Genomic DNA, 14231 nt, shown 5'->3' on the forward strand with positions numbered 1-14231 from the left:
CTGCAGACGCCAGCATCCAGGGACAAGCTGTCATGCACCTAGGAGGGAGCAAGCAAGTCTTTCTTAACGAAGACTCTGCAATTTCAAAACAACTTTTGACTACGAAAAATTTCAAACACACATAAATGTTTAACAAATCCCCACGTATCCATGACCCGGTTTCAGTGACTGTCAGTGATTCAATTTTAAAGCTGGAACTAAGAGATATTATCTGTTTATCTGAGACACAAGTAAAATATTCTGAGAGACATGCCCCTTCAGAATGGCATTCCCCTTGGGGGTGGGGGACGGTTCAGAAGTCCTTACAATGAAAACCTCAAAGTCACAGTAGGAATTACCCAAATTCTATTATTTAAAAAAAAAAAAAAATCATGGTTTCCCTCTTCCTAGATAACCTCAGAGATGGACAGACCTTCCCAGTGTGCAGATTTTTTACTTTACAGAACCCACTGAATCAATTTGCTGCGAGTAACAATGACAGGAATCCTGAAGTTCTGTAAATTTTTCCAAGGACCTCTGGAAGACAGTGAGCACAATGAAAGGGAACACGGTGGAAAAGAATTAGGGAAGGCCAAATGGGCACGAGAGCCACTGGACAAAAATGAAAATAAAGTGTTTGAGGGGTACATTTACAGAGGCTTTAACTATGTTCTAGCCCAGAATCCCAGGACGCCAAGCCTCTCCTGTAACTTACAGGACAGCATCCTCACAGGGTCTTGGAGAACCACATCACCCACTAACCCAGCTGCCCTTTTATCACTTCTCCAGGGTCATCCTGAAGCCTTCATAAAGGCGTCCTCACAGCTGCTGTGCTTCTGCCCCTTCACCCTCTCGCGATTAAGACAAGCAAGTGTGGCGTATGACCGAGTACCACTTGCTGATCCTGGTGTGGCAAAGCCCGCTATTCTTCTCAGGAGGCAAAACAGAACTAGCTGCAACTAGATACAAATGTAACCAAAAGAAAGCAGACCGCCCCCATCCCCCGACCCCTTAGAGAGCCTCAAATTATATGAAAACACACGGTGACTCATGTGCATGGGCTTGGCTTTTCACAGTCTGGGTTCCCCAGCAGACATCTAGAAAGTTCCAATTAAGCAGGCTAGATGAGGAGGGGTGACATCACCAAGCTGGGCAGCGAGCTTCAGGCCTAAACACATTAATCAGAAATGACTCTATGGTTAGTTTATGCAGATGACGTGTTATAGTCTGAGCTGCGGTCCTTTCCTGCCCACTGAAAAGTATTCACCTTCATCTGATTTAATTCACACCAAAGGAACTCCCATTTCTTCAGGCTTCAAAACCTGCAATGTAACCAGGCACAACTCTACAGAAGATAAAGTGGTCGATGCCTTTTTCTAAGCCCCAGAGCCCTGGAGCTCCCTTCTCTGAAAGGGAGGATGTACTCTTCTCTAGGATCACTGAGATATGCTCAGTATGCCTAGCAGGAGTCGCATACTGAGGGGGACAGTACCTTGGGGAAGATGATGCTGTCCACTTCTTCGCTGGGTGAGTGAAAGAGGTCAGAGTCACTGCCGGATTCTCTTTTGAGGACACCTTGTTTTGAGGCACATTCTCTGCCCAGTCCAACATCCAGGAAGTTCTCACATTCTGAAAAAGAAAATGTATTCAACCAATAAGTTAAAAAAAAAAAAAATTTTACTTTCTTTTCATTCCAGCAATTCGCCTTGTAAGTCAACCAACTAACCTCCCCCCTCTTCCAGTATTAAGCAGCTGTAAAGGACACAGATTACTAGCTTTTAACTCTGGTATTCCAATTCTAGGGTGATTGTTACTATAGAACCACCATGAGTTTGCCATGTAAACCAAAGGCACAAAAAGATAAAATGGTAATTCAGAACCATAATTCCATCTATATTTAGGCATTTAAATGGTAATCTTTTCCTCTTGGGAGCTGGAAAATATTTCCCTTTGCTACTAAAATCAGAAGTCCTTTATTAGGAAACTATGAGATAGAGTTTATGGCCAAATTTCTAAGACTTAAGTTCTTTCTGGAAACTTATTACCTAGCCAAATATTAGGATTAAAAAAGGAGGAGAAGCATATCTAATAAAAATATCAGTGTATCACACTTACGGGTTCTATTGAATAATAACAGAAATATAATTGTTTGACTTCTACCTTAAGCAGATCTGACATTGGGGGAATAATGCACTAAAGAAAAATATATCATCTAGAATCTGTCTTCAGTTCAATAACTAGCATAGGGACTGTGGTGAATCAGACAGAGGGGGCCTTGACAGAAATGTTACGCTGTAGATCAAGGAATTCTAAAGACTTAGTACATTGAAATTAGCAAGGTATTTAACTCACTTTCTCCTATTAATTCTGTAAACAAAAGGGACATATGACTTGGCAGCAATAGAATTAAAAATATTTGTGTGTGGTAAAACCAAGAGCCCAAAGAAAGTCAATTAGTAGGTAGATATCAACTTCCTTCAAGAAGTCTGGAGAGTGAAGCATTTCCATTCCAGTTAACATTTTTATATGGGATACAGACAGACATATATCAACTCTTCAAGTGATACTAAGTGACAAGGGACACAACAGATCAGCCGATTACCTAGCAGTTCATGAGAACTCCACCCGGAGGTTTTGGTTGAAAGCAGATTCAAGAGGAGCTGACGATACAAGGTGACAGCAAAACGAAAAACACCGATGGTTTTAGACTCTATTAATAGTGTACCCAGGTCCAAAATAGGGACAGTCCTGCCATTACGTGAGAGCTAGACCTCACTGACAGGATGATGTTTGTCCCTGGGTAACATTTAAAGTAAAACACTGATAAACGGAAATGCACGCATGGTGATGAGGTCACAACAGTGGAAACACTTGAGAGCCACGAGGCTTGCACAGGAGCTTGAAGAAAATGTGTCTAAGGGCAGCTGCAGACTTGCTCTGTACTGTTCCAGAGGCAGAACTAAAAGCCCACTGAGTGGAAGCCACAGAGCTTTGCTATAACTAGGCTTCTGGGCAATGGGATGGGAGTTTCATAAAGTAACCACTGTCACTTCACCAGAAGGGGTGGAGCAAAGGCTGAGTGACTTTGTCAAGAGGTTTCAGAAAAGATGTATACACGGAAGGGGAAGTAGAGATCAGACAACCCCCAATGTCTCTTTAAATTCTCAGGGTCTATGTTTGGACAATAATCGTGTGTGTGTGTGCGTGTGTGCGTGCACTGAGGGTTGAGAAGACGAAGTTTCATTGCACTGGTATATAGATCATTAATTGCTTGTCCATAAAATTACCTCTTCGTGTCAGGTATTTGACTAGGTACTAGGGATTATCCAAGTAAAAAGAGATAGTCTGAGTATGTGCGTGGGGTAGTTTGCAACCTTACAGCAGAAACGGACATATTAAGAGACCATTTCAACACAGAAGTACACAAAGGATGCCACCGAGAGCAAGGAGGGGCCCACAGATTAATCTGAAAATGTTTCAATTAAAGAAAAAAAAAATGACCCTAGTCCATTTCAGTCTTGGTTGGTCCTAATTATTTCTGAGTGTTTCATTCAATGGGAATAGCCCTGCCTTCAAAAGACTGGAAATCATGGGTATTCCACACTACCCCCCCCGCCCCCAGTTTCAGAGAGTATGTACTAACCTAGGTGGAGTCGGTGGGTGTGACCTTTCTACTTCTCCCCCTTTCCCCACTTGGAAAATTCAAAGACTCCACTTCACGGCTGAGGGGAAAACAGGGGGCTGGCCAAGAAAAGAAAGGGCTGTCACAGCAACTATGCTGAGCTGCTGGCTGTCCAGCTGGCAGGCAAAGAGACCACGTCCCAATTCCAGACTGGAAAACAAACCAACTCAAGACGCTCTAATGGAAAATTCACAGGGAAGATCCAGATCCAGCCCTGGTAGGAACAGTTCACCCAGAAAATAAATCCGGGCCAGCACTACAAGGGACCACAAATCAAGCTGTGGGGAGACTCTGCTGTGTGATACAATCCTGACTGTTGAGTTGGGGGGGGGGAGTGGGGGGAGAAGAGTAAGCAAACAGGGAACAAGGGTGAGAAAAAGACCCATAAGCCATCATGAAACCCCACAAATGAGGGGGGCCCTAAAGGCAAAGCTAATCCCCACCTTGTGTCACAGGACTTCCTACCTGCCCTCTTCCTAATGAATGAGGTGGAGCAACACATGCAGGTAGAAGCAAGAACAATGAGCACTGACTGGTTTAAGAGTCGATCCTGTCTGGCTTAAATCTCCCTCCGCCTACTTTTAGTAGAAAGATCCCGGGCAGGAAGTCATTTAACCCCTAAGCCACACCAGTGAAATGGGACTGATTAGTATCTCCCTAAAATAGTTGCAGTGACGGTTAGAAAGAATTTTATGCAAATAGTAACCAGAACTCTGCCCCTCGCACACAGCAGGTGTGTGATGAACACACCTAATGCAGTTAAGGCTTCGTTATTAACCTATACTGTGCAAGCAAGTATCTGGAAAGGACATTACCTTGATGTGGGCCAGTCCTGTTTTATGACTCATATAAATCTGCCTATAAACTTTTGTGTCCTGAGACATTAATTTCCTTAAAAGCTAGCAAAATGTGTCATTTTAAGATGCTCTCTAGTCATTTGGGTCTAAAATGATATATATGCAAACAAATTACAGCAGGCAAAGATAAGAAAAACTACCAGCAGCGGGCCCACTGGTATTTGCTGAACCATGCTAATCATAATGTATGTGTATTTATTCGCACTTATATAAATTTGTATTTATCCACAATGGAGGAATATCCAAAGTGATTTTAAAACATGTCATCTCACTTGGTTTTACACTATTGCTCTCTCTTGAGCTGTGTTCGTAACATAAATGAAACCTTCAAGATCCAAAGGGCCTAGAATTCACCAAAAAATTTACTAAAATCAAAAACTCAGGTCTGAAGCTCCAAAGCATAATCCAGATCTTGGATGCCATTACAAGGATTGTTAAAAAGACCCATTCTAAAAACACCAAAGTAGTTATGCTTGGGATTGGAGTATGGAGGGGGGCGTTGTCAACAAAATTCAAGAGGATGTCCTGGGGAAAATGCTCAGGGGTTCAAAATTCATTTCTTTAAATGAGTAAATTAAACTCCAACATGTGGAGAAACTTCCACATTTAAGCTTTACAAGGCAGACAGTTTCACTGCTTGGATGGTTGGGAGTAATTATACTTTCAGAAAACACCCTGAACAGCTCAAGGAACCAAGATATGGTAAGTAGTATACTTTTAAGTAGAAGATTCTAGGGGGCTGGGTGGTGTATAAGGGTCAGCTAAGTCTGGAAACAGGGTCAATCTTACAACATGCAGAGACCCTAAACAAAACTATAGCATAATATCCTCCAGGTGAGACAAAACTAGGGAAGAACACTTTTCATATCTGTCTCCAACACTTCCTTCGGAGTGAAGAATTGAGAGTCAATAGGAAACCTCTTGGGAGATACAGGATTTGGACAGTTTGCCTTTCAATTTAATACTACTGCAGGACATCCACAGCTGCAGTGTTACTATAAAGACCAGTCAGCGAGCACTCAAGTAAACTTTAAAGCAGGTCAGTAAAACCTGTAAAGGTAAACGGAGGTGTTGCTGAGTCAGGTCAACTCAAGAGCCCAGGATACAAATGACCAGCACTCACAGGGAGGCCACAACAACAGGCACAGGGCCTGACAGCACCATGTCATTCAGGCAACACTCCCACCGAGGAGAGCTAGTAACCCTTGAGAGACGGAAGACAACAGAGTGCACAGACATTAGGGAACTCTCCTACATCACTGTGAATTAGTGGATAAACCTGGGTAAAAAGCTGGGCATCTTAACTACCCACTAGTCATGCGCTGTGTCATTAACAAGCCAGGTCTCAGCAGCTGACCCTTACCTGTTGTTACTAAGACCTCATGGGTGTTTAAGGAAAGGCTCAATTGCTGACAATACTTTCAAAGTTTATGGTTCTCAATCCTGGCCGTGCAGTGGAGTCACCAAAGGAGCTTTCAAAGATTCTGAGGCCGAGCTCACACCCCAGGCCCGATTAAATCACAACCTCTGGGAACAGGACCCAGGCAGCAGTATATTGCCAGATAATTTCAAAGTGCAGCCAAAATGGAGAGCCACAGGTTTGATTCTTAACAACAAACATTTATAGTTTTACCAGACTGAGAAAGCACGATCCTATGTATGTGCACACAGCACAGATGCCTTCACAGAAGTGATGAGGCAGAAAGCCACATGGGAAGACTCACTACTAACCAGAGATTTAGGTTCATTATATGACACTACCCATTCTCAGTTGAGACAAAATGCCTACGAACCCAAATCACACATACCCCCCTCTGACTTACTGCATGGCATAGTAAGGAAGGACAGATCTCTGAAAGTGGTCTGTAATCAGAGGGGGACTGCAGTGCAAAAAATTGACACTTTAGACGCAGTGATTCGAGCAACTGGAAGCTGGAAGACCCCTGCTCACCTGGGCTCTGTGCGGGGGCCAACAGAGACGCTGTATCAGGGCACGGCTTTATTGTACACCAGCTTTCTCGGTTTATCTGAAAGAAAAGAAAAACAGATCGACTTTCAGACAGCGAAGTAAGTGGGATGATTTTATAGCTGCGGCAAGTTTATCTATCGTACCAACACTCCTACCTACTGTAAAGGGAGTAAAATTATGACAAGAAAAAGTCGTTCTCACAACACAATCAAGGCACGCTATGCTCAATTAAGGCTCCAATAAGAGCAACAGGAAAAAGATACACAAAGAGAAAATCTGGTGCAGGCCAAGGGTGAAATTAAAAAAAAAAAAGTTAACAAATGCAATGCATCAAAGATTAAAATACATATTTGATATCTTTATTTGAAAGTTAAAAAAAATACAAAAATAGTTTCTATGTATTCAAGAGTTACTGTCCGCTTGGGATCGGAATAAGCATTCTATGTAACTAATTATTAATTTAATGCCCACAATAGCTACAAGCAGTTTGTATTACCTGTATCCAAAGAATAACCTCAGCAGGGTTGCTGAGGTAGTAAGTGACAGGACTGGCGATGTAAAACAAGTCTATGGGAATCTAATGCATATTAAGAAGAAAACATTCCCCTAAAATATTTTTTTTTTAATTTAGCCTTTACAGCTCTCAGTCATCTTATTAACATCATAACCATCTACTTTCATTAAATTTAAAGTAATATAATTTTTTAAATTACCCTGAGAGATTTCAACAGTCCTCTCCCCCTAACTGATAAAACAAGTAGACAGACAGAAAACTTGAAAAATATTACCAACCACTTTGCTCTACCCAACACATACAGAGCAATTCACCCAACAATAGCAGAATACACATTCTTTTCGAGTACACATGGAACGTTCACCAAAGCAGACCATATTCTGTGGCATAAAAGAAGTATCAAATTTGAGAATTAAAATCATACTACATATGTGCTCTGACCACAACAGTATTAAAATCAGAAAACAAAGTAAGAAGTTACCTGGAAAAACCGCAAACATTTAAAAAACAAAACAAAACAAAACAAAAAAAAACACACAAAAACTTATTAAAAAATCCATGAATCAAAGAAGAAATCTTCAGGAATCATTGTATATAGTTAAACATCAGAAAATATCTCAAACTCAAAAATTCAAACATCACATATAAAAATGTGATGTTTTATCTGAAAGAAAAGAAAAAAAAGATCGACTTTGTTTAGATTCCTCTAAACAAACTGTTTAGAGGAAACAGTGTCTAGAGGAAAATTTATAACATTAAATGCCTATATTAGAAAAGAGAGGTCTCAAATCAATGATCTAAGCTTCTACCTTAAGAAACCAGAAAAGAGGGCAGACTAACCCAAAGCAAATAGGATAAAGAAAACAAAGAACAGGTATCAATGAAATAGAAAACAGAAAAATAAAATCGGGGACACCTGGGTGGCTCAGTCAGTTTAGTGTCTGCCTTTGGCTCAGGTCATGATCCCAGGATCCTGGGATCTAGTCCCACATCGGTCTTCCTGCTCAGCGGAGAGCCTGCTTCTCCCTCTGCTTGCACCCCCTTCTGACAAATAAAGTCTTAAAAAAAAAAAAAAAGAGAAGAGAAAAAGAAAATCGATGAAACCAAAAGCTGATTCCCTGAATAGATCAATGATATCAGTAAAACTCTACCCAGACTGACCAAGAACGAAAGTTAAAAACTATAAGTATCAGGAATTAAAAGAAGTCATTATTACAGATCCTACAGACATTGGAAGGATAACAAAGAGATATTATGAACAACATTACTGTAACAGATTCAACAAGTTAGATTAAATGGAAACATTTCATGGAAGACACAAACTACCAAATTTGCTCAAGAAGATAATCTGAATACCCTTATTCTATTAAAGACATTGAATTCAGTTAAAAACCTTCCTATAAGGAAACCTACAGGCCCAGAAGGCTTCAGTGGTGAATGCTACCAAACATTTAAGGAAGAAATTATACCAATTCTACACAAACTCTTACACAAAACAGAAGATGAAGGAACAACATACAGCTCATCTTTATGAGTCCAGCATCACCCGGACACCAAACCTAGACATAGACATTATAAGAAAAGTATAAATCAATATCCCTCAGGAACTTAGATGCAAAATCCTGAACAAAAATTAAGATACTGAATCCAGCAACACAGAAAAAAAATCAAGTTGTAATGGCCATCCCAGGAATGTTGAAAAATCAATTTATTAACAGACCAAAAACTCCACAAATTAATTACCAAGAAATGTAGGAAAGTGTTGGGCAAAATTCAACATCTACTCATGATAAAACTCATAGAACACTGGAAACAGAAATGAAATTCCTCAGTCTGATAAATGGTATCTATTAAAAAAACACACACACACAAAACCTACAGTTAACATCATACTTAATAGCTAGAGACTAAATGCTTTTACTCTGAGATCAAGAACAAGGCAAGAATGTCCATGCTCATCACTTTTATTCAACACTGTATAGGAGTTTCTTCAATGCAGAAAAAGAAATAAAATGCATAGGTCTGGAAAGGAAGAAGTAAAACTTTCTTTATTCATAGACAGCATGATTGCCTATGTAGAAAATCCTAAGTAATCTACAAAAATGCTGCTATAATCAGTTTAGCAAAGCTGCAAGATACAAAGTCAATATATAAAAAAGCAGCACTAGTTCTATATATTAGCAGTGAATAATTAAAATGTAAAACTAAAAACAAAAGTAATACCATTTACAATAGCATCAATAAATATAAAATAATTAAGAAAATCTGAGCAAGACTAAAAACTACAAAACACTGATGAGGAAAATTAAAGCATGCTTAGAGACATCATGTTTATACATCAGAAAATTCAGTCCTGTTAAGTTGTGAATTCTCCCCAAATGATCACTACTTGATTCTAAGATTTACTATAAAAGGTACAGTCATCAACCCAGTGTGGTACTGGCACAAAGACAAACATTTAGATCAATGGAATAAGAGAGAATCCACAAGAGACCTTCAGAGACATGTCCTAGTGATATCTGACATAGATGCCAAGTGGTATTCCAACCAGGAAAAGAACAGTCTTCTGAACAAATAATCCTCCAACAAGCGGATGTCCACATGCAAACAAAAAACAAATCTCCTTCAAATCTCAAATCTTCTATCAACTACAAAAATGAACTAAAAATATACCTAAATATTGAAGTTAAAACTATAAAACTTCTAGAAGAAAACAGAGGGAAATATTTTTTGTCATCTTGGGTCAGGCAAAGATTTCATAGCACACATGAAAAACCTGAAAAAAATCAACCACATCAAAATTAAATTTTTTTGCTCCTCAAAGGCATGGTTAGGAAAATGAAAAGGCAAACCACAGACTAGGAGAAAATACTTACACAGGATCTATCTGCTAAAGGACTGGTAATATAAACTATATTAAAATATAAATTATTAAAATACATAAATATTAAAATATAAGTAATGAAAAACCTCTTAAAATGCCATAAGACAAACAACACGCTTTTAAAATGGGCACAAGACTTGAGAAATTATTTCATCAAATATATATGACTGGCAAAGAACACAGGAGAAGGTGTCCAATATCATTAATTATCAGGAAAGAGCAAATTGAAACCACAAAGAGCTAACGGTTCATATCAGAATGGTTAAAATTAAAGAGTGATAATACCAAGTGTTGACAAAGATGTGGAGCAACTGAGCACTGATACATTACCCGAAGAATGCAAAACAGTACAGTCACTTTAGACAACAGGTTAGCAATTTCTTATAATGTCACAGACACTTAATACAACACAACAATCCTACTGATAGGTATTTACCCAAGAAAAACAAATATATCTTTGCACAAAGAATTTTACTGGAGGGCACCTGGGTGGCTCAGATGGTTAAGCGTCTGCCTTCGGCTCAGGTCATGATCCCAGGGTCCTGGGATTGAGCCCCGCATCGGGCTCCCTGCTCCTTGGGAGCCTGCTTCTCCCTCTGCCTCTCTCTCTCTCTCTCTGTCTCTCATGAATAAATAAATAAAATCTTAAAAAAAAAAAAAAAAAAGAATTTTACTGGAATTTTCATAGCGGCTTAACTCATGATAGCCCCTAACTAGAAACAACCCAATCTGCTGTCAATAGGTAAATGGATAAACAAATAGTGGTACATTCATACAATGCAACAGACTCACAACAAGAAGGAATGAACCACTGATACAAACACGATGAGTCTCAAGATCATCATGTTAAAAGAAAAAAAAGCCAGACAAAAAATATCACCTAGTGTATGGTTCCATTTTTATGGTATTTTAGAAAAGGCAAAAGTAGTGTGAGCAAGCGTATTAGTGATTCAACTGGAGGAACAGAATGACTGCAAGGGGACAAGAGGGAACTTTGGGGGTGATGGTGATATTCCTACCATGATTGCAGAAGTTATTACACAATTTAAACATTTGTCAAAACTCATCAAATTGTGAACTTAAATTGATTTTATTGCATATAAGTTATATTCCAATAGAGCTGAAAAAAATCCCCTAAATATAAGTGTAATATATGTTTTTAGTTTTTATAACTCCCCCAAACACTTTAACATTATAATCCTCTAGTTTCATTAAAATTTTAGGAACCTTTGCAAAAATTCTTTATCTTAGAATATTTTTCATCGCCTTCTCAATTCCATGGCCAGTGAGTAAACTGAACATTCTTGGCCTTCAATATGTAAGGGACTAACTGGCTATACTTTGCATATCATTTTAGGCATTTGCATTTTATATAAAGTAAGTTAAACAGTTTGCAAAATATATAATATATACAGATAATATAAAATGTGAATAATATATTAATAGTATATAATATAAATAACTTTAAAATGTGTTGTTTCAATCAAAATTAAAATATTAAAAATATTTATAAAAAATAACACAATAATGAAATTAAGATTAAATCAAATCTTTTTTTAAAAGATTAATTTATTTGAGAGAGAGAGAGTGAGCATGAGTGGGCATAGGGGCAGAGGGAGAAGGAGAGAGAGAATCTCAAGCAGACTCCACACTGAGTGTGGAGCCCGACATGGGGCTCAATTTTAAAACCCTGAGATCATGATCTGAGCCGAAATCAAGAGATGGAGGCTTAACCAACTGAGCCACCCAGGTGCCCCTAAATAAAATCTCTTTAACTGAATACACTCATTTCTGAATAATAGTGGTGAGAACATATTAATGCTGGAAGAATATTCTTCATGTATATGACCACTTTCACATCTCTCTCACATAAACTCTGAGTCCTTGCAGGACACTTTCTTGACTACTTCTGCTTTTAAGGCTTCACATAATGATTTGATATATATCCTATCTTCCCCAGGTCTTGTAAGCAAAGGCACTGATTGTCCTTTTGTTCTAAACTATCTTTTCCAAAATGTCTGTGTATCAAATAGCCTTGAAAAACAGAGACACTGTTTCTTTCCGAAGCAAAGGGTAGGTCTGTTTACTACCCAGCATAATAAAGATAATGTCTCAGTCAAGGGCAAAGATCAGGCAGGCTCACCGCCCATTATAAAAATTGAAGTTTCCTAAGGGTGGGGCTTCTCGGCTGTGACAAAGCATCCACCTGGGCTCCTCTGTGCTGCCCTTGGGGAACTTGGGAAGCAAGAGGAACCAACAAGGAAATGATGTTCATGGTGCTTTTTGTGCAATGAGTAATGAATTCATTTGTCCTAGGACCGAGGAGCCCTGTGACTTCAGCTAGCACCCATGAAACTGTCAGGCTAACTTGGGAGCCTGCAAGTAGGGTAAAATCTCAGACCTATCACAGTTTTGACAATTAGTATATATTAAATAGTATTAAAACATTTAAACACAGTGGAAGGCAAAAGTCTCTTGACAGAATCACACCTATGTGGTGAAAAACCCTAATCTGATTCAGTTTTTCATTGAATGATTATGCTTGAATAAACACCAAGAAACAATATCTATTTTAGCTTTTCTATAGTTTCCCAAATTTTTCTTTACAAATTACTTTTTGGCAAATCTTCTATTTTGTCATAGCTTTAGGCTGACAGAAAAGTTACCAAGAAAGCACATAGTTCCTATATACCTCTCCCTCACCAGCGTCTCCAATGGGAACATCTCTTTTTTTTTTTTTTAAGATTTTTATTTATTTATTTGACAGAGAGAGAGACAGCGAGAGAGGGAACACAGGCAAGGGGAGTGTGAGAGGGAGAAGCAGGCTTCCTGTGGAGCGAGGAGCCTGATGCGGGGCTCGATCCCAGGACCCTGGGATCATGACCCCAGCCGAAGGCAGACGCTTAATGACTGAGCCACCCAGGCGCCCCTCCAATGGGAGCATCTTACATAACCCTGGTACATTCGTCAATAGTAGAAACCGACGTCGGTACGTTACTATTAACTAAATTCTAGACTGGATTTGGATTTCATTTCTCTTTCCACTAATGTTCTTTTCTGTTCCAGGATCAAAATCAGGATACCACAGGGCACTGAGAGAGAGAGAGAGAGTGTGTGTGGGGGTGGGGGGGATGTACGCACATGTGTGTGTAATCTGGCATTTTAACATTTTCAATGAAATGTAATTCATATACTCTAAAACTCACCCAACTAAAGGGTATGATTCAATGGTTTAGGATATTCGCAGAGTTGTGTAACCGTTAACCAATGTCTAAGTTGAGAAGATTTCATCATGCCAAGAAGATACTGTATCTACTAGTCTTCACACCCCACCCCAACCTCCATTTCCCAGTTCTGGGCAATCATGAGTCGACTTTCTGTGTCTGTGGACTTGCCTACTCCAGACACGTCACATAAATGGAACCACACATTATGTGGTCTTTGGTGACTGGCTTCTTTTACTTAGCAAAGGGTTTTCAAGGTTTTCCCATGTCAGAGCACATATCAGTACTTCATTCCTTTTACTACCAAATAATCTTCCACTGTGTGGGGATACCCACATTTTATTTATTTATTTATTTATGATGGACATTTGTGCTGTTTTCACTTTCTGGCAGTTTGGAATAATGCTGCTATGAAAATCCACATATGAGTTTTTGTTTTGGCGTGTTTTCATTTCTCCTGGGTTTACACCTGGGAGTAAAACTGCTGGGTCATGTGATACCTTCATGTTTAACATTCTGAGAACTGCCAGACTTTTCCAAAGTGGCTGCACCATTTGATGTCCCCACTAGCAATGTATGGGTGTTTTATCTTTCCATATCTGTGCCAACACTTGTAATTATTCTTGTCTGTCTGTCTGATCGTAGCCACCCTAGGAGGTGTGAAGTGGTATCTCATGGGGGGGAGAGAGAGAGTATGAGTGTGTGGGGGGGGGCATGCCAGGGAGAAGCAGACTCCCTGCTGAGCAGGGAAACCCGATGCCAGGCTCAATCCCAGGACCCTGGGATCATGACTCGAGTCAAAAGCAGACGCTCAACTGAATGAGTCACCCAGGTGCTCCAGGAGTATATATTTTTTAAATGGAAAATATATTTTAATCTGTTGGTTACTTTCTAGGGAAGGAAGACAGTATGAAGATGTAATATGCATCACCCTTAGGTTTGTCTCCCTCCTTATTAAAAAAAAAAAGTATTAAATACCTTCTATATATCAAATCATTATGTGAAGCCTTAAAAGCAGAAGTAGTCAAGAAAGTGGTCAGTTACTATGTGCCTTGCACACAGCAGGCACTTAAAATGTGTGCTGACTGGGACAGTGTGAGCTCTAATTAATAGAAAGGAGAA

The 14231-nt window shown here is 39.4% G+C and overlaps 1 protein-coding gene across 20 annotated transcripts in view; it reads right to left on the minus strand.

Annotated features, from left to right (window-relative positions):
• AKAP13 (A-kinase anchoring protein 13) overlaps positions 1-14231 on the minus strand; it is a 321124-nt gene that overhangs the window by 93275 nt on the left and 213618 nt on the right. For all 20 annotated transcript variants that reach the window (XM_064569923.1, XM_064569924.1, XM_064569921.1 and 17 more), the window contains 2 exons: positions 6470-6545; positions 1472-1608 (listed from right to left, as the gene is read on the minus strand). In XM_064569923.1, coding sequence (XP_064425993.1) covers positions 1472-1608; positions 6470-6545 — 213 coding nt within the window. The remainder of the gene's footprint in view (positions 1-1471; positions 1609-6469; positions 6546-14231) is intronic.

The sequence above is a fragment of the Mirounga angustirostris genome, unplaced genomic scaffold (assembly GCF_029215605.1).
Source record: "Mirounga angustirostris isolate CCGP_5_RB_7025 unplaced genomic scaffold, mMirAng1.0.hap1 SCAF_9, whole genome shotgun sequence".
In the NCBI taxonomy this organism is placed as follows: Eukaryota; Metazoa; Chordata; class Mammalia; order Carnivora; family Phocidae; genus Mirounga; species Mirounga angustirostris.